Source organism: Rutidosis leptorrhynchoides, chromosome 1, assembly GCF_046630445.1.
Source record: "Rutidosis leptorrhynchoides isolate AG116_Rl617_1_P2 chromosome 1, CSIRO_AGI_Rlap_v1, whole genome shotgun sequence".
Taxonomy (NCBI): Eukaryota; Viridiplantae; Streptophyta; class Magnoliopsida; order Asterales; family Asteraceae; genus Rutidosis; species Rutidosis leptorrhynchoides.
The window spans coordinates 643,125,596-643,145,374 of record NC_092333.1 but is presented as its reverse complement, the minus strand read 5'-3'; the positions used below and the strand labels follow the sequence as shown (position 1 = coordinate 643,145,374).

Here is a 19,779-nt window from a genome sequence, read left to right as displayed (position 1 = left end):
GTTATACCGTTAAAAATATATTTCTAAAAAACTAATTCATTGATATAAAATTTATCAATTAATATATACTGTAATACAAAAAAAAAAGTCAAAGTTGTAAGAAAAAAACCTCAAAAGTCAAAAATGACAACAGATTTGGGACGGGGGGAGTAATATAAGTGGGTCTAGTGTGGTTGTGAAAAAATATGTTATGGATACTGGTGTAGTGTGATGGGTTAGTGTTGGAAAGAAAATAGTGAGATGACGTTGATGTGACACAATGTCATTATGAAAACATGTGTCATGAATAAAAGTAGTCTCAATAACTCATTATGTTTCCTTTCATAAAACTTATCAATAGTTTAAAGTTGTGAATATATGCACTGACTACACGTTATGGGGTCTCAACAATGGGGCTCGTTGAACCATAACAATGACGACCCTTGTGCCATCGTTGTCAATGCCATCGCGGTGATGTTGTAGGGGCGGTCCACGGTTACGAGAACGGAAAGGGAGGAATTTGATTGGTCAATTTTTTTTTAAATTTTTCTATTAACTCAACTATTAATAATATTTTATTACATTATCCACAACACAATATTTACCACATCACCAAGTCACCAACTCTATCCCAAAACACTGTAACATTAGCATAAAATAAATCAACTTCACAATTTCACAACATCGCAACATTTACCATTATCATTTTAATATTAGTTTTAAAACTTCTTACGTTAATATTAGATCATTCATCGCTTCAATTTTTAATTTTGTCGATTTATATACAACATTTACCATTTTATTTATTAGTAGTTATAAATACTTTTAAAACTTCTTTACATTAATATTTTAATATTGTATTAATTATTAATTATAATTATAATATTCATATGATAAATAAGTATCAATTTTTTCAATAAAATGAGAAATTAAATAAACAAAAGTGGATTAAATCATCAAAACGATGAAGAGACTACAAGAACACAACTGGACAAACTTTACGACAAACACATGTAATTGACTAGAAACTAACAATTGAAAACTTAACTATTAAACGAACTAAACATAGCTGGTATATGGTAAAACCCAATAACTAAATCACCGAGCTCCAAAACCAAAGTAAAAGGACACCCCAACTATCCAAAACTCTTGAGCCATCCGGATCTTTACTTCGTCATCACATCCAAGTTGGCGAAAGCCAAACCAAAGAAAACATAAGCATTACCGAGCTATGAACATCGTGAAAAAGCCGGGCGAAAAAAAACTAGAAAGACATTGAAGTATAAACGGTTATTAACAAATAGAAAACAAATGGAAAACTAAAACTCAAATCCAAAGACCTATTATAAATCGTCAAAGCCTCTAAGTAAATAATTATTGTTATAATTATTGGACTAAACAAGTTAGTTGACCAAGTGGGTGATGAATTTTATCACGCATCACTTGTTATTAGGTCTTTACCTTAAGTTTTAAGTTAAATAACATTACATACATGGTAATTTTGTAGTATATATACACTCTGAATGTATGCTTGTAAACTTGTACTCGTATCATTTAACATTTATTTGACGTGTTTTCTTTCTCCACATTCTACTCTTGCATTATTAAGAAATTTATTATAGTAAGATACTAAGATTAGCACTAAAAGTTATTAATGACAACTTAATCACAACAAATATTAACTTTTGAAAATTTTGTGGTAAATATTTCAAAAGCTACGTATTTTAATCAATGAAGAAATAAGTGATCCAAAATTCCATTATCAGGCACCATAAATGTAAAAATGAAATTTTGGATTTAACACAGGCAAATCTAAAATCTACTGTCAGTGTAACGTTAAATCCCTAAAGATTCACATTTCTCCGAAGTGGTGAGAGGAATCACATCACATCTCATACTCGTATTTCATCTCATGTTTTAAAAAATCTCCCAAAAATTCATTCCTCCTTTTGTTTTGCATCATCATCATCATTATCATTCTCTCTGTTAACTCCCAACCAATTTAAATTTCAAAACACATTTTTAAATCTCACTGTAGAACCCTAACAAAAACCACCCGATCCATTGCTTTTTCATCAAAAACCTCTCGTTTACTTCGATTCAACTCCCTTACATACACGATCTGTGATTACATAACATTCGATCTGATCGAACATGGATGCGATTGAAGAATTAGCGCAACTTGCAGATTCGATGCTGCAAGCTGCCGCGCTGTTGAACGATGAAGATGTTGACGAAAACTCACCGTCTGATTCAAGACGTCCTTCTACATTTTTGAACGTCGTAGCTCTTGGAAATACCGTAAGTGTTTATTTTACGTGATATGATTTAATTAGTTATCTGATTGTGTTGATTTATTGGTGTAGTCGGTGGATCTGCTGATATGTTTGTGTTAGAGCCCTAATTTGATGAATATTTAGATTGATTGATGAGTTTGTTGAATCTGATATTTGAAGTAATTAGTTGAGCTGAAACTAAGGTTACTTTATTATCTGATAGATTATTTTTTTTGTACACAACACTGTTATACTTATATTGAACGTTATTTTTCATATATGCTTGGGAGGTACTAACATTATTTTTATTTTAGACATGTGGATCTTTAATAACGCTGGGATTTAATTGGATTTAATTTCGCTGGAAGGTAATTATTGATAGTTGAGAAGTGATGCTTGTTTGGTTTAGGATATAGGATTTAGGAATTAGGATTTAGAAAATCGTGTGGAATGACAGAATTTTGATAGTATGGTCACACATTGGGTGAGTTTGTTCTCTGGCCTGTAGCTATTAGACAGCAGTTTGTTTGATAATGTGATTGTAATTTAACGGTGTAATCTGTTACAAACTGAATCGTCTAAGTTGGTTGGGTAGTTTGTTGCCAAAATGTTATTGAGATAAGGGAGGTAGTATTTGTTGGTTCTATTGATGGATTTAGAGGATGAGGAGATATTTGTGTGCGGATTTATTTTCTTCAGCAAATTTTAGGGTATGTGTGTTTCGGTTATATTTACTTACTGTATGTAACCTGGGCTAAATGACGACATTATCACTGCATTTCTCATGTTTATGTCATAGTAACTATTGTTGCATCCATGTTGATGTATTGTTTATTTGTTTATGGCCTTTTAAGTGGCATTGGTAGTTAAAGAAATTGGTATGTAATTTCATTATTCTGTGATTTGGATGCAGCTAAAGTTCTTTTTCATGTTCCTAAAAGTGTTACCCCTTACTTGTAAACACTTTTCTACTTGTCTCCGATTTCTAACATTTGTTGCATACATAAAACATTAAAAAGTGATGGCTTGAAAATACAGTTATCCTACTGACAACTGACCTCAATCCCAATTTAGTTCCTGAAGATGAGTGAAGTTCCAGTATCGTCTACTTGAAGTATTTGTACTAAATGCTAACCACATCTTATTCTTGCACCTATTTCATTTCATTGCTTTAAAGAGTTTAACTGTCTTCTTTATTTCCTGCCTTTTGTTTACTTCTTTAAATCTTTGGTTCTTTATCATCGACTTAAGCATGGTAGCTAGTTTTGATCATGGGTTACCAATTGTACAGAGTGCAGGTAAATCTGCAGTTTTGAACAGTTTGATTGGACATCCTGCTTTGGTACGTTTTTCCTTATATCCATTTATCAATCTGGTCCTTAATCTTCAGTTTATAACTTCACTAAAAAAATTATGATTAGCACACAAGTTGTAATAAATTCACAAGATAAGAATTTGTTACATCAGTTACTAGTGCACATTACATATGTTGCTAGAGTATTCTTATTTTTCAGTAGTGTAGAGGTCTGGAACCGTGAGCTTAAATTTGTTAATTCTCACCTTTATTTCACAGCCAACGGGCGAAGGTGGTGCAACCCGTGCACCTATATGCATTGATTTAAAAAGGGATGATAACTTAAGCAGCAAATCAATTGTACTGCAGATTGATAGTAAATCCCAGCCTGTGTCTGCAAGTGAGTTCTCATATCATATTTTAGGTCATTTAACGTATCCATATACATGTAGGAAGTGGGTTGTATACCAAATGTGAGTTCTATTCTAACGATGTTGAGTGTGAATGCTTTCTTGGGTCCAACAACAGGTGCTCTTCGGCATTCATTACAAGATAGGCTAAGTAAAATTTCAAGCAAGAGTCGGGATGAAATATATCTGAAGCTTAAAACAAGTACAGGTGAGTTTTGATATATTCATTACTTGGAGTAACTTAGAATTTGGACACTTGATTTCCTAACTATAATACATGTTCTGCAGCTCCTCCTTTGAAATTGGTTGATTTACCTGGAGTAGATAAGGGAAATCTTGATGAGTTTTTGGTTAGTACCTCTGAAACCGACTGTTTTGATGTCTTCAATATTAATTATATAGACAACACACAGTTGCAATTTATTTATTTATTTATTTATTCTTGCAGAGTCAGTATGCTCAACACAATGATGCAATTTTGCTGGTTGTGATACCTGCTGCTCAGGCACCCGAAATTGCTTCTGCAAAAGCCCTCAGAATTGCAAAGGAATATGATGGAGAATGTGAGTTTGCTTCTGCATCTGTAGTTCTTTCTTAAAAAGCATTTGGCACACTAGAATCATGGAAGGAATTGAATGCACCATTAGTTGGAATGAAAAATGTCGTTTGTCTTTATTATCACTACATAAAAAGTTCTTTAAGTTCTTTCAAATATCCTTTAAAGTAGAGATGCAATTAAGTATCCTCTTCCTAAATATGGATTGAATAAACTGCCTATAAATGTTCATTCTGTTCCCATTGGCCAACCAAATAGGATAATGGAAGTATGGACTGTATGATCAATTCATTACCTTGCTTATACAATTACCCTGTTTGTTCCATTTCAACATAATTTGATTTTAGCCAACGAGGCCCCTATATACTCGTTCGGCATCACATTTTTTTGCCAGCTTGTTATTCTATTCAGCTCTTAATTATTTCTTATGTGTTTACTGTAGCAACAAGAACAATTGGTGTCATCAGTAAAATAGATCAAGCATCTTCGGATCCCAAAATCCTTGCTGCCGTTCAGGCACTGCTGCTGGGCCAAGGCCCACGGAGTACAGCTGATATCCCATGGGTTGCTCTAATTGGGCAGTCAGTTTCAATTGCTTCAGCACAATCGGGAAACGTGGGGTCCGATAACTCGTTAGAAACTGCTTGGCGAGCTGAAAGTGAAAGTCTAAAATCTATATTGACGGGAGCCCCTCAGAGCAAGCTTGGTAGATTAGCCCTTGTGGAAACTCTTGCTAATCAAATTCGTAGCCGAATGAAAGTTAGGGTTCCAAGTCTTTTATCAGGGTATGTTTGTTTATCTATAAACATTTTCTACAAAGCTGTTCATTTATGTGCTGATTTTCTGTATATCGTTATTATTTTTTGAATACCTTTGTGTGCTCTATGCGTAATATCCATGTCTTATCTATGATATTGTATCACTTTAGTAGTGATTTTGCACTGCTTCTCTCAAGTATGAAATACATGAAGAGTTGCTACCCGATGTTGGTAAACGTATGTGTTACAGATAGTGTGTACTCCACCTCTGTCCCAAATCTATTGTCCCAAGACAAAAAACACACATTTTAAGAAAAAGTAACTAACACATGTACTTTTTTATGAAATTTCCAGTTTTACTCCTTACTTTTTACCTCTGTTTTTGTCTTGCATGTATAAAGTAGGGAACAAAAGAACTTTATCACATTATTCTCATCCATTTATGGAAGTGGACAATTGATTTGGGATATCCCAGAATGGAATAGTGGACAATAGAAATGGGACGGAGAGTATTACATAAGAAAAGAACCTTAATAATTGTTTTACATGTTTGTAGATCATGTTATGTTATCTACTTGTAATAGATAAAATCCTGTGAATGGGCTTTGATACTGAACCGGATTTTGTGTATACAGCTATACGTCTTCCTCAACTTTATCATTGTTTTTATGTCATTAATGGATAATTGTATGGCACAACCAACGCAATAGTTGTTATCATCATCATCATCATCCGTTTGGTTATATGCTGTATGAGGCTTTAGATTAATTTGTTCTTATTATTTTTCACACAGGCTTCAGGGTAAGTCGCAAATTGTGCAAGATGAGTTGGTAAGGCTTGGAGAATCAATGGTCACCAGTTCCGAAGGTACACGAGCTTTAGCTTTAGAGCTTTGTCGAGAATTTGAGGACAAATTTCTTCAACATATTATGACCGGGGAGGTAAGAACATAGTACAAAAAGTATCAGTTATACTGTAGTAATTTACTACATTCTCCCACTAATCATAGATACAAATGTTATACATTTATCTTTACAATATTGTAGAAACATAATAATGTTGGTTTTGTTTACCTACGTGTTTTCATCTATTACAGGGTAGTGGTTGGAAGGTTGTTGCAAGTTTTGAAGGTAACTTTCCAAATAGGATCAAACAGCTTCCTCTTGACAGACATTTCGACCTACAAAACGTCAAGAGAGTATGTTCTTTAGGTTATTTTTTCAGTGATTAACTCGATATATTTTTGATACTCTATAATGACTGCTGACTTGGCACCAGATTGTCCTAGAAGCAGATGGTTATCAACCTTACCTCATATCTCCTGAGAAAGGATTGCGGTCCCTAATAAAAATTGTTTTAGATATGGCAAAGGAGCCATCACGTCTATGTGTTGATGAGGTAACTATGCACTTTTTTTTGTTTTGTTTTTTGTTTTTTTTTTTTGTTTTTTATGATTTCTTTTCATTATTGGAGGACTCCATAATGTGGATGCTGCTTAATTTGTCTCCCTTTTTGTTTTTAATTGGAAATGTCCATCTTTTGTGTACAAATTTTTTACATTTTGGTGCCATTTAGGAACTTAGTGTTTCTAATGTTGAGAAGTCATTGGTAAAATGCCATTTAGGAACTTAGTGTTTCTAATGTTGAGAAGTCATTGGTAAAATCAAGTTACTAATTTTTCGATCGAAGCATATGTTTCTCTTTTATTGCACTCACTTTTTACTCGGTTCTTCACCAAATTTATTGATATTTGTTCTCAATAATGCTAATTAGTTCGGACATTTTATATACGTGGGAGGATATTATTTGTTAATTTTCTGATTAACTGTAACTGTCGTTTTTATCATTAATTTGATGAATTCAGGTTCATCGTGTACTTGCCGACATTGTCTCAGCATCAGCTAATGCTACACCAGGGCTCGGTAGATATCCTGTGTTCAAGAGAGAGGTACTTATATATAAATTGATATTTCCTGTTTAACATCTGCAAGAGTTTTTTGCTTTTGATGCTTTATCCTCATTAATAATTAATTATCTATGTTAAAATTGTTTAAAATAGGTGGTGGCAATTGCTACTACTGCTCTGGAGGGATTTAAAAATGAGGCAAAGACCATGGTGACTGCACTTGTTGACATGGAGCGTGTATTTGTTCCACCACAACATTTCATTCGTTTGGTACAGAGAAGGTACATTCAATATAGCTTAACTGATTGTGATTAAAATGGGCTTTGACCTTTGCTGATTTTTGTCTTTTTATATCTATTTTTTATTTTTATTGATAATGATAATTTTTTTACTTTTCATCATTTGATGGGGGTATCAACTGCATGAAATTTTATGGGTTTAGCATGTTTTCGAATATGACACAAGTGTGGGTTGATATCTTTATATATAAACTTATGCCTTTTTCTTGTATCAGGATGGATAGGCAGAGACGAGAGGAGGAGATTAAAAACAAATCTTCCAAGAAAGCTGTTGATGCAGAACAATCCTTACTAAATAGGGTAAGTCACGGTTGACTCTATAGCATCCTTCATTATTTCATTTAATTCATCTAAATAGAATTTGGGGAGTTTTTTTTCCCTTTTCTGAAGCTTTCTTTCACTTGTTTATTTTTAATTTCTTTTATTATAGTTCTATTTTCTTATTTGGTTATAGGCAGCAAGTCCTCAAACAGGTGGGACCTCAAAATCATTGAAGGATACAAAGCAAGATAAAGATGCACAAGAGGAACCTACTTTAAAGACTGCAGGACCTGAGGGGGAGATAACAGCAGGTTTACACCTTGGCATTTAATTGATTTTACCGTGTGATACTTAACATTAATAATTATCTTATATCTAGAGCAATCATCATAACTTGATAAGTTATCTTCAATAGATCATCAGTCGTTTGTATATCCCTATATGGTTTGTGCCTTTGTGGTGAGATATTGATACATAGAACATCTAGCATTGTATGATTTAGGCCAACATATTTTAATATTGGAGACGATACACATATGTAAGCAGTCGGGCTCAATTAAAAAGATTTGGGGCTACTATATCATAACAGCAAATGGAATAATATTTGTTATGGAATACAACATCATCTGAATTGCTTTTCGTGTTTACAATCTCATAACAGCAAGTGGAACGGATATTGCCTTTAAGGACATATCCAGATGATTCTATGCATTTAAAAATGTTTATGATGTATCTATGGCGTTTCTTTTTTTCATGCAGGATTCTTATTGAAGAAAAGTGCAAAAACTAATGGATGGAGTAGAAGATGGTTCGTCTTAAATGAAAAAACTGGAAAGGTTAGTAACGTGGTAGGAGCTTTTTGGTATACTTGATAGCAGTTTTAAACACCCATTAAAACAGTCTCGTAGGCTTACGTGTACGTCTTAGATGGATCATTTGGTACAATTGGATTGTGTTGTTTATGCCGATGGAGTATTTAATCACTGTTTGAGATTTTATGATTCCAGTTTTGCCAGTGAATAGTTTGATATTGGTTTCGTTAATTTCATAAAAATTATTATTTCGGTTAAATATTTTCAAATGCTAATGAGAAATAGACCAATACATGTATCTGAAATCATCATTCTATCTGTTTTTTTATTTATTTATTTATATTTTTTTCTTTGAAACTTCTTTTTGTTGAACACTGTAATTTGTTGGTTGCTTGTCACATTGTTTTAAATTCATCTTAGCTTGTGAATTTAGACATGTTAGCTCTTTTTATGCAGCTTGGATATACTAAGAAACAAGAAGAGAGAAATTTCCGTGGCGTGATCACTTTAGAGGTATGTGCCGAGTATCTTTTTCACAAAATTCATGTTAATTTTAATTACTTAAACATAATTAGATTATATTGTCTGTTGATTATCTAGTTCAACTTAATAATTTTAGTTGTTGATGAGATTATGGATCTTCACTATGAATAGTATCAAATATCAACACCATATATGCTTCTCAATTCTTTGCTTATTTTTTGACTGATTGTTTTATCAACCCTTGATATTTGTTGGTAACTTTTTGTATTTACTAAGTTCGAATATCTTCTCTGAACGCGCGAAGTATCAATGCTGTTTTTTGTTTATTATATGGAAATTTGCCAAACATATTTAGTTTTATTTATAAATCATTGGATGTATTCATCAGGATTGTGTCGTAGAAGAAGTTGAAGATGATGAGCCCCCATCCAAAAGTTCAAAAGATAAGAAGTCAAAAGTGGAAGAAAAACCACCTAGTCTGGTTTTTAAGATAACGAGCAAGGTTGCATATAAGACCGTGCTAAAAGGTAAATTTTTGGGGTGAAACGTCATTCTGGTCATGTTTACTAAGTAGGCATATTTTCTCTAAGATGCATGCCAATGCAGACCTAAAGTTTAAAGTGGTTATACAGCTCATAGTGCTGTTCTATTGAAGGCGGAGAGTCCCGTAGATAAAGCTGAATGGTTAAACAAGTTAAGAGTTGTAATGGGTGCTAAAGGGGGTGAAGTCAAATTGAAGCCTGATGGTCCTCCCATTCGACACACTCATTCAGACGGTTCTCTTGTAAGTTATATCATATTGATTTTTGCCTGCCATTTAACTCTTCATTCAAGTGATTGGGGTTTTGTTCTAATAGAGGTGTCATTTTGAATCATTTACTTAAAGATATGCCAATTATCTTCATGTGTTGTCTCTAAAAGGTAAATGAATCAAGTGGGTCCAACTTTGCTCAAAGTGTGTTGTTAAAGTGTAAAGCCTTCTAAGTATTTTAATCAAAATATCAGATTATTATTAAAAATTGAAAATATAATTATTCAACTGTGTGGTAGGAGTTAGTAGTATCAAGTATTAACTAGTTGCTTTTGAATTATAGGATACAATGGCTAGAAAGCCTGTAGATCCAGAGGAAGAACTTCGTTGGATGGCCCAAGAAGTACGTGGTTATGTTGAAGCAGTTCTCAACAGTCTTGCAGCCAATGTCCCAAAGGTAATTAATTATCCTTTATACCCCTGTCCAAGTTTATGCTCTTCTATCTGTCCTATTGTTATTTGAGTATATTTCTGTCATTTATATTTTGGATCTGGTTTTGCAGGCGGTTGTACTTTGCCAAGTTGAAAAGGCCAAAGAAGATATGCTGAATAAACTCTACAGTTCTATAAGGTTAGTTGTTATATCTTATTCTCCTCGAGTACTACACTATTGAAAGAAAACATAGATTCTACACTATTCCTTGCCATTATCTAATGTCAACGAATTATATAAACCAAAATCACAATGGTTTTTGAAACGTAATGTAAAGTTGGTGACTATTGAGGTTAAATGCACATCATAACATAAACATGGTGACAATTTTGACCATTTACTTATGAATAGGGTTGGTTGGGTTGGTTTCCATAATCATCTGTTCAAACTGATGAAAATAAAACTTGCTTTAGAAAAAAAAAATAGGCAACATGAGTCAAAGTCAACAAAATGTATTTTTAAACATAAATTATCCACTATGTATTACTATAGGAGTATTTATTAAGGTAAGAGAAGTAAGAGCTTTGTAGTCCCGTCCGAGGCATTATCTATACGAGAATTGGAATGTTAAGCAAAAGCTTATTCGGGTCAACCTGACCATTGTATAAATCTGATCTTATTTGTTATACAACGCAAGTGTTTTATTCTCTATTTTTGTTGCTAACTTTCGTTTACATGGTCAAAAGTTCCCAAAGTACAGCGAAGATTGAGGAGCTACTTCAAGAGGATGGTAATGTTAAACGTAAAAGAGAGAAAGTACAGAAACAATCTTCCCTGCTTTCCAAACTCACCAGGCAACTCAGTATACATGATAATAGAGCAGCTGCAGCGACAGGCAGCTCAAATGATAGTCCTGCAGGTAATAATTCGTTAAAACTTCCATTGTCTCTCTTCATAAAAGCTAGAAGTGACAAAATTGGTGTGTCAACTTAACAAGTCAAATTGGTAGTTTTGTTGGCCGGGGTGGCCCACAACACAATTTGTTCAAATTATTTGGACTTATGGTTAAAGTTACAAATATTTATTTCTGATACTCCCCTCCATCCCAAAATATTGTCCTGCTTTGACTTTTTAAGTCTTTCTTGTGCAACTTATAATTTTCTATATTTTTGTTTGTGTTATATAATATTTGACGAAATTTATACCAGCGAAGACATATTTAAAACCGAATCCATTTATATACAAGTGTACAACACAAATAAAAATATTGAAAGTCAAAATTTAAAAAGAAAGACTTTGAAAAGTCAAACGGGACAGTTATAAATGGGACGGAGGGAGTAACATATTTATATTTATTGGATAAAATGATATAGGAAATTATATGCATTGTGAGGTAATCCTTAAACCCATCTCAAGCTTTTAATAGCTTGCTTGCCAAAAAATAATAATCCAGAATTGGCCAATGATAAAATCGTAAACAAATGAGCTAAAATTGCCACTTTTAGTATTTGAAATCCATGTCATCATCTAGATATTCATGATCTGACCATTTTTATTATGGTGTCATTAACAGAAAGTCCAAGAAATGGTGGAGCCTCAGGAGGTGACTGGAGATCTGCTTTTGATTCTGCTGCCAATGGCCCCTCATCCCTCGACTCTAGATTTGGATCCAATGGCCACAGTCGCAGGAGCATTTCGCCTTCTGAGAACGGTGACGATGGCCCACGCGCCAGATCAAGCTCCGCCGGTCGCCGCAGCACACCTAACCGATTGCCACCAGCACCACCTGGTTCTGGTTCTGGCTATAGGTTTTAGATTATAGTTATTAAAAAAAATATTGGACCTGAATCAAGCATTCTTGTTGGGATGGGTGTATGGCCTTGTCCCTGATCTAGATACGGAGCTTCTCGTGCACGTGTTCAAACTATGTTATGGCATGTTCTTTTTTGAACACATTTATTGTAGATAGATATATTTGATATTAATCTCTGGTAATTTGGTCCGTGCGGGGTGGTGTATTTTGTATTCTTTATTTTCTACATAGAGGTATTATTCAACTTATTTCCCACTATGAGGGATGGATTTGTATTTTCTAAGAGTTTTGATGCTTGGAAACTAGATCTGTTTGTATGATTATTCGATTCGATGATGTTAAATAACTGATCACCGGACTTGTTTGAGTACACGCCTACAAGTTCAGTTTCCTTTAAAACCTAAAGAATGGTATATTTTTATTGGTGTCTATAAATTGCTTGGTCTATCTTCCTGTAAATCGTACATTGGCAATAGATAGCAAAAAAGGCATTTCAAAGGCAAACTAGCTAATTCCATACATGTTGAAAAACTAACTTCATTTTGTTGAAGTTTTGTTTTTGTAGATGAAACTAGATCCGGATCGGCCCGCGCGATGCGGCGGGACCTTCCGGGTTGATTATTCATATTTAACGTAGCGTTTTGTATTTATAGAATTAAAAATGCGTTGTGGCGGGTGTGTGTGGATACACGTGTTTAGTACTCAGTATACCTAATGGCATGCACGTTTTAAACACTGTTTTGAGTTGTTTATTACACGTGTATATATATATGTATAAAAGATAGCCCGAAATATTTGGCGATTTTTAAAAAAACATCCGTTTCGCGTATAGTTAGTTGCATTGTGTTCGTAAAATTATTTCGAGTTGAACGGTGGTGATTGAAAAATTAATTGTGTGGCGAGCGGGAAGATATGAGCCGTTAAAAAATTTGATGAAGTTTATTCAAGTGTTTTCAATAAAATAATAATTTTACACTATTTACGTCTGAGAAGTTGACAAAATGAACATTGTTTGAGGGGTAGTTCTATAAATTTGTTGTGTTGTCGTTTTGAAAAGCGTAAAGATGCTTAAACGACGAAAACCTCCACCTCTTTTAGTATTATAGGATTAATAACTAGTTTACGAACCCTCGCTTCGCGCCGGGGGTTCGGTTTTCAATGTATTTTAGTGCGTTTAGTTTGTAAAATTATTTCGTGGCTAACGATGATGTCGTTGAAGCGCAACTCGAGGCGAACTAAAAGGTATAATCCGTTAAAGATTTAAATGTTATTTTAAATTAACAATATATGTGCTATGTGCATCTCCGCGTTTCGCTATGGAATTGTCGACTTTTAAAAATTTAACGCAAAATCAACGTGTATGAAAAGTACCTCAAATATTTAGCGTTTTTTAAAAAGATTCCATTTTGCGTATAGTTAGTGACATTGTGTTCCTAAAATTATTTCGAGTTTAACGATGGTGTCGGAAAAATTTAACTCGTTGCGAGCAAGAAGATATGACCCGTTGAATATTTGGGTGGAGTTTAGTTAAGATTTTTTATGAAGCAAATCGAGCTTGTCACTTAAAAGAGTGGCTGAAGGTATCGTGTTCTTATGTTTGCACCAATCACCATCATATTCAGCATGATCATACATGCAGATGAATCTCATGTAACACCATTTCTATCTGAATGGTGATGTGCTTTCCTAGACTAAATCAAATGGCCACATGTTTCACATTCAAAACCAAAGTAGTAGCAGGCTGCCGTGTGCCCATGGCCACTACCTCTAAACTTCGTTTCTCTCCAAGAAAGAACGAAAAAACCATAAACAATGGAGTCCTTCAAATTTCGTTTAGCAATTACCCAAGTAAACATATGCATTCTGTTTAATTTATAAATTTATACACATTTATATTCACGATATTAGTTTAGAAGAAATGAAGTTGACGTATTATTTCCAAGATGAAAGAGTGCACGTACCCTTGAGAATCCAATTTTTAATACAACATAAGCATCAAGATAATGGAAAAAGCAGCTTAAATGACTATCAACTCTAATAACTAACATGACTGCACAAGATAAACGGAAACCAACCATGAAGCAACTTGCCGACATCAATGATCAAATAACAAAAGGCTTTCCGTATAATTAACATCAACCGCAGACCGACTAACAGCAACTTCAAGATGATGAACTTCAGTTTGAAGGCTTTCAAGATCAAATGAAACAAGCTCCCTCTCCAAATTAGCATATAAAAACTTCCCACTTCTCGTAAACCCTAATGTCCACCACACACCTCTATAACACTGAATCGTATACGCTTTTGTCCAACTCCGGCTATACAAATCCAACTTCCACAACACCAGAATATCATTTTGTCCACCAAAGAACTTCGAGTATATAGCAAACAACGATTCAGCTGATCCCCTCACCGCCAATAAAGAAAACGGAAAATCAACTGAAGGCTGTTCAATCTCCCTAAACTTCTCATCATCAAGATCAAATGACATGATGTAGTTCTCCAAAGGATCATCTCGAATACTTTTAAATCCCATCCAATAAAAAACCCCTTTATGAGACGTCACTACACTTTGTGTCACAATCGGCGGAACTTCAGTACAAACAATCTTCCACGCATTCGTTTTCAAACTATAAATCTCAACTAAAGGGGACACATCTACAGACGTAAAACTACGGCCTTCCGTAAAGTAAACAAGACGAATCACCTTATAATCGTTACTCAATTCATGAAAACCAAACCCTAGTCGCAACACGATCCATTTGTCATCCGTAAACTCGTCCGAAAACTGCGATGGTGGAAGCTTCTTACTAGCATTAACTAATGGGTTCCATATATACACATCATTACCTAAATTATAATCCAATCCAGGTGCTAAACACAACAATCCGTTACACGAACCGATGAAATTTAAAGATGATTTATGATTAGGACTGACAATGAAGGGAGTCTGAATAACAGACAATAATTTAAAAGTGGTATCAAATACTAGATGACAGGAATTAGGGCTACCAAACAGTATATATCCGTTATCATGATGCTTATAACGATTAATGAACGAATTGAAATGTGAAATGACGAAATTAGGGTTTCTGATGAGAGTGTACCATGATTTGCAAACGGAGGTGCATCGGATTAGGGTTTTGACTGGTAATCGTATGAATATATCGATTATAAGCTCCGGTAGTAAGTAGTCAAAACTTGATTCAATCATCTGTTCTACCATGGAATTCAATCAATTTTGATGAAAGTAGCAGAAGTGTTATTTACAGACACCGTTGAATTTGGATTTTTTTTTTTTTTTTAAATAGTAATTTTATTAAACTCCCAAAAATAGAAATTTTACATAATTCGTTACGAAAATGGTAAAACCGAAGTTCCAGACTTCGGATTTGACAAAACCGAAGTTTGGAACTTCGGTTTTAGGTGAGGTGTCAGTAGAAAACCAAAAACGAAGTTTGGAACTACGGTTTTGGTCAAATCCGAAGTTCCAAACTTCGGTTTAGGGTTTTCTGTATTTTTAAACCTTTAATTTACTTAAATAACTTAGATTTGATAGGTTTTTTTACTACTATTACCTTAAAATCAATAATAACATTACAAACAATATAATATTAACAGTAGTAAGATGCAAATACAAATTTTTTGAACAACACTTTTATTAATATCAAAATCACGGTTACATTTTTTTGAAAATAAAAAATACGTAATTAAATATAAACAACACATACAACACATAGAAATTTAACACATAATTAAATTAGATGCAATGGAAGAGGTTGGTTTTTCACAATTGCTTCGTTTTTGATTAAATTCCATTCATCTTCCTCGCAAAGATGCTCGAACTTTCCTTTACCTTCATTTCAAAACATCACGCCCGAGTGTTCTACCGTAGTGTTTTCTTTCAGCCACTCAAACACCTTTGAAATTTTTCATTGACTAACATCCACATTTTGAAAGTACTTATATTTGTACCCATAGTAAAACTTGAATTGTGGTGAAAACTGACCATTCCAATACACATTAATCTGAACAAGAGTTGGTGACATGTTTACAAATTTAAAATTTAGGTATGGAGAAGAGAATGATACATTCGTTTCTTCTAATAGATGTCGGTTTATATAGAGTAGTTTAAAATTGAAAACCGGCATCTCAAAATTCGGTTTCAGTAAAAGCTGCCGAACAGTAAAAGGTAACAGTAAAAGGTAATAGGTAACAGTCTAGTACCTGAGAAACCGAAGTTTCAAACATCGGTTTTGCATGCTTTTTCTAAAAGGTCTGAAACCTAACTTTAAAACTTCGGATTATTTGTAGATTTACGATTATAAAAGTGAATTTTGATTGTTTCACAAACACATAACAAAAATGGATCCGAAATACGTATCAATTGACGTGTATCATGGTTGTGATTTTGAATGGAATGATGGCAAAACGGAACTCTCTAAAGGGCCTAAAATGACGTTTGATAACGTAGATGTTCGGGGCTTTAATATGGAGAAGTTGAATGAGTTTCTTCGAGAAAAGCTAGCAAAGAACCCACGTTCAATGGACATATACTACTACAAACCAGGAGTTGTTGAACCCGAAGCAATGTGCTATGATGAAGAATGGTATACATTAGTAGGGAAAGAGTGTATACTTTCAGAAAAGATAGAGTTGTATGTTTTATTTGGAGTTTTTGAAGGCGCACTTGAGTTCGATACGATGTATGATAGTCATGGTGAATACTATTATGCACCTAGACCTTTTATAAATTAAAGTTACTTGTAATAGATTAGTACTTGAATATGATAAGTAACGTGCAATTTCATTATTTCAACAACACTTTTTTTATTCATAAACATAATTAGCGATTACAACAAACAAAGTACAACAAATTACTACTGAAAACCTATGGCATTCTAGTAGTTGGACAGGTGTTCCTGTTGTGACCTGTTGCCCTGCATATACCACACTTTGGTTTTTTCTTTTCACGTTCATCCATCTGGTTCTTAATACGTTTTGATTGCTTCCTCCCCCTGTGCTTAATCAATCTTGATGGATCGGCCATAATGTTCCATTGTATATGTGCCCAGTAGCTCGCGTCTCTTAGTGGATTAAAATGATGACTATATTGCTCTCTCCATGTAGGTATGAGAGCAAGGTAATCTTTGGTGTTGCCAAATTCCTTGCCAAATTCCACATGAACACCTTTTCTCTTTAAACTCCACTGTGTAATCGGTGCCACCTTCACCACTTCTTTGATAAGTTGACTGAACCTTGAACACACCTTGTTGTTCGTTATAACATGTTGTTTTGTATCTTTGAGCTCTTTTTGCCCGTTCGTTAAAGATGTTAAACATGTTCTTGGACAGTGGTGAATTACATTGCCTTGCATCTCGACTTTGATCGTAGAAGTGTTGTCTGGTGTAATCAAATGTATATTCAATACACGCTTTGATCGGCATCATTCGGGCATGACGAAACACATTGTTGAGGGACTCAACAATATTTGTCGTTGTGTTACCCCAACGACTCCTCAGTCTGTCCCTATACACAGTCCACTTGCCTAAATCATCATCATGCAAATATTGTCAAGCCTCAATACTAGCTTGTTTGATGGCTTTGAGGGAATTCTTGTACAATATTTGATTCGTTGTTGAACCGACTGTCCAACACAAGTGTTTGAGCGATTTTACTTTAGTATATTTGCTCAACAAGTTGCTACGAATGTGGCGCAAACAGAATCTATGTTCCCAACTATACGTTTGAGTACCCATTGCATGCAAGATACCTGGATGTCGATCATGAAATGTCCCGTTCTTATTGATTAAAAACGTTCCATATTAATTGATTTCGTTGCGAGGTTTTGACCTCTATATGAGACGTTTTTCAAAGACTGCATTCATTTTTAAAACAAACCATAACCTTTATTTCATAAATAAAGGTTTAAAAAGCTTTACATAGATTATCAAATAATGATAATCTAAAATATCCTGTTTACACACGACCATTACATAATGGTTTACAATACAAATATGTTACATCGAAATCAGTTTCTTGAATGCAGTTTTTACACAATATCATACAAACATGGACTCCAAATCTTGTCCTTATTTTAGTATGCAACAGCGGAAGCTCTTAGTATTCACCTGAGAATAAACATGCTTTAAACGTCAACAAAAATGTTGGTGAGTTATAGGTTTAACCTATATATATCAAATCGTAACAATAGACCACAAGATTTCATATTTCAATACACATCCCATACATAGAGATAAAAATCATTCATATGGTGAACACCTGGTAACCGACATTAACAAGATGCATATATAAGAATATCCCCATCATTCCGGGACACCCTTCGGATATGATATAAATTTCGAAGTACTAAAGCATCCGGTACTTTGGATGGGATTTGTTAGGCCCAATAGATCTATCTTTAGGATTCGCGTCAATTAGGGTGTCTGTTCCCTAATTCTTAGATTACCAGACTTAATAAAAAGAGGCATATTCGATTTTGATAATTCAACCATAGAATGTAGTTTCACGTACTTGTGTCTATTTTGTAAATCATTTATAAAACCTGCATGTATTCTCATCCCAAAAATATTAGATTTTAAAAGTGGGACTATAACTCACTTTCACAGATTTTTACTTCGTCGGGAAGTAAGACTTGGCCACTGGTTGATTCACGAACCTATGACAATATATACATATATATCAAAGTATGTTCAAAATATATTTACAACACTTTTAATATATTTTGATGTTTTAAGTTTATTAAGTCAGCTGTCCTCGTTAGTAACCTACAACTAGTTGTCTACAGTTAGATGTACAGAAATAAATCAGTAAATATTATCTTGAATCAATCCACGACCCAGTGTATACGTATCTCAGTATTGATCACAACTCAAACTATATATATTTTGGAATCAACCTCAACCCTGTATAGCTAACTCCAACATTCACATATAGAGTGTCTATGGTTGTTCCGAAATATATATAGATGTGTCGACATGATAGGTCGAAACATTGTATACGTGTCTATGGTATCTCAAGATTACATAATATACAATACAAGTTGATTAAGTTATGGTTGGAATAGATTTGTTACCAATTTTCACGTAGCTAAAATGAGAAAAATTATCCAATCTTGTTTTACCCATAACTTCTTCATTTTAAATCCGTTTTGAGTGAATCAAATTGCTATGGTTTCATATTGAACTCTATTTTATGAATCTAAACAGAAAAAGTATAGGTTTATAGTCGGAAAAATAAGTTACAAGTCGTTTTTGTAAAGGTAGTCATTTCAGTCGAAAGAACGACGTCTAGATGACCATTTTAGAAAACATACTTCCACTTTGAGTTTAACCATAATTTTTGGATATAGTTTCATGTTCATAATAAAAATCATTTTCCCAGAATAACAACTTTTAAATCAAAGTTTATCATAGTTTTTAATTAACTAACCCAAAACAGCCCGCGGTGTTACTACGACGGCGTAAATCCAGTTTTACGGTGTTTTTCGTGTTTCCAGGTTTTAAATCATTAAGTTAGCATATCATATAGATATAGAACATGTGTTTAGTTGATTTTAAAAGTCAAGTTAGAAGGATTAACTTATATTTGCGAACAAGTTTAGAATTAACTAAACTATGTTCTAGTGATTACAAGTTTAAACCTTCGAATAAGATAGCTTTATATGTATGAATCGAATGATGTTATGAACATCATTACTACCTCAAGTTCCTTGGATAAACCTACTG

The 19,779-nt window shown here is 33.8% G+C and overlaps 2 protein-coding genes across 2 annotated transcripts; one reads left to right on the top strand and one right to left on the bottom strand.

Annotated features, from left to right (window-relative positions):
* The first annotated feature begins 1,927 nt into the window (after positions 1–1,927).
* On the top strand, positions 1,928–12,401 carry LOC139885716 (dynamin-2A-like). Its single transcript, XM_071869466.1, has 22 exons — positions 1,928–2,280; positions 3,547–3,597; positions 3,829–3,949; positions 4,078–4,167; positions 4,248–4,309; positions 4,408–4,522; positions 4,958–5,300; positions 6,067–6,214; positions 6,370–6,471; positions 6,552–6,671; positions 7,138–7,221; positions 7,333–7,460; positions 7,694–7,778; positions 7,933–8,050; positions 8,499–8,575; positions 9,008–9,064; positions 9,423–9,561; positions 9,667–9,818; positions 10,129–10,242; positions 10,349–10,416; positions 10,965–11,137; positions 11,792–12,401. The coding sequence occupies exons 1-22, from the start codon at positions 2,134–2,136 to the stop codon at positions 12,031–12,033; spliced, it is 2,736 nt and encodes a 911-aa protein (XP_071725567.1). The 5' UTR covers positions 1,928–2,133; the 3' UTR covers positions 12,034–12,401.
* A 1,593-nt stretch (positions 12,402–13,994) lies between these two features.
* LOC139885715 (F-box protein CPR1-like) lies at positions 13,995–15,296 on the bottom strand. Its single transcript, XM_071869465.1, has one exon. The coding sequence runs from the start codon at positions 15,255–15,257 to the stop codon at positions 14,127–14,129; it is 1,131 nt and encodes a 376-aa protein (XP_071725566.1). The 5' UTR covers positions 15,258–15,296; the 3' UTR covers positions 13,995–14,126.
* Between the last annotated feature and the right edge of the window lie 4,483 nt (positions 15,297–19,779).

Bases quoted from the DNA above. Each gene is read 5' to 3' on its own strand.
- LOC139885715 (XM_071869465.1), bottom strand. From the start codon at position 15,257: ATGGTAGAACAGATGATTGAATCAAGTTTTGACTACTTACTACCGGAG.
- LOC139885716 (XM_071869466.1), top strand. From the start codon at position 2,134: ATGGATGCGATTGAAGAATTAGCGCAACTTGCAGATTCGATGCTGCAA. The intron at 5,301-6,066 runs GTATGTTTGTTT...TTTTTCACACAG, and splicing joins GTTCCAAGTCTTTTATCAGG to GCTTCAGGGTAAGTCGCAAA. The intron at 7,222-7,332 runs GTACTTATATAT...TGTTTAAAATAG, and splicing joins ATCCTGTGTTCAAGAGAGAG to GTGGTGGCAATTGCTACTAC.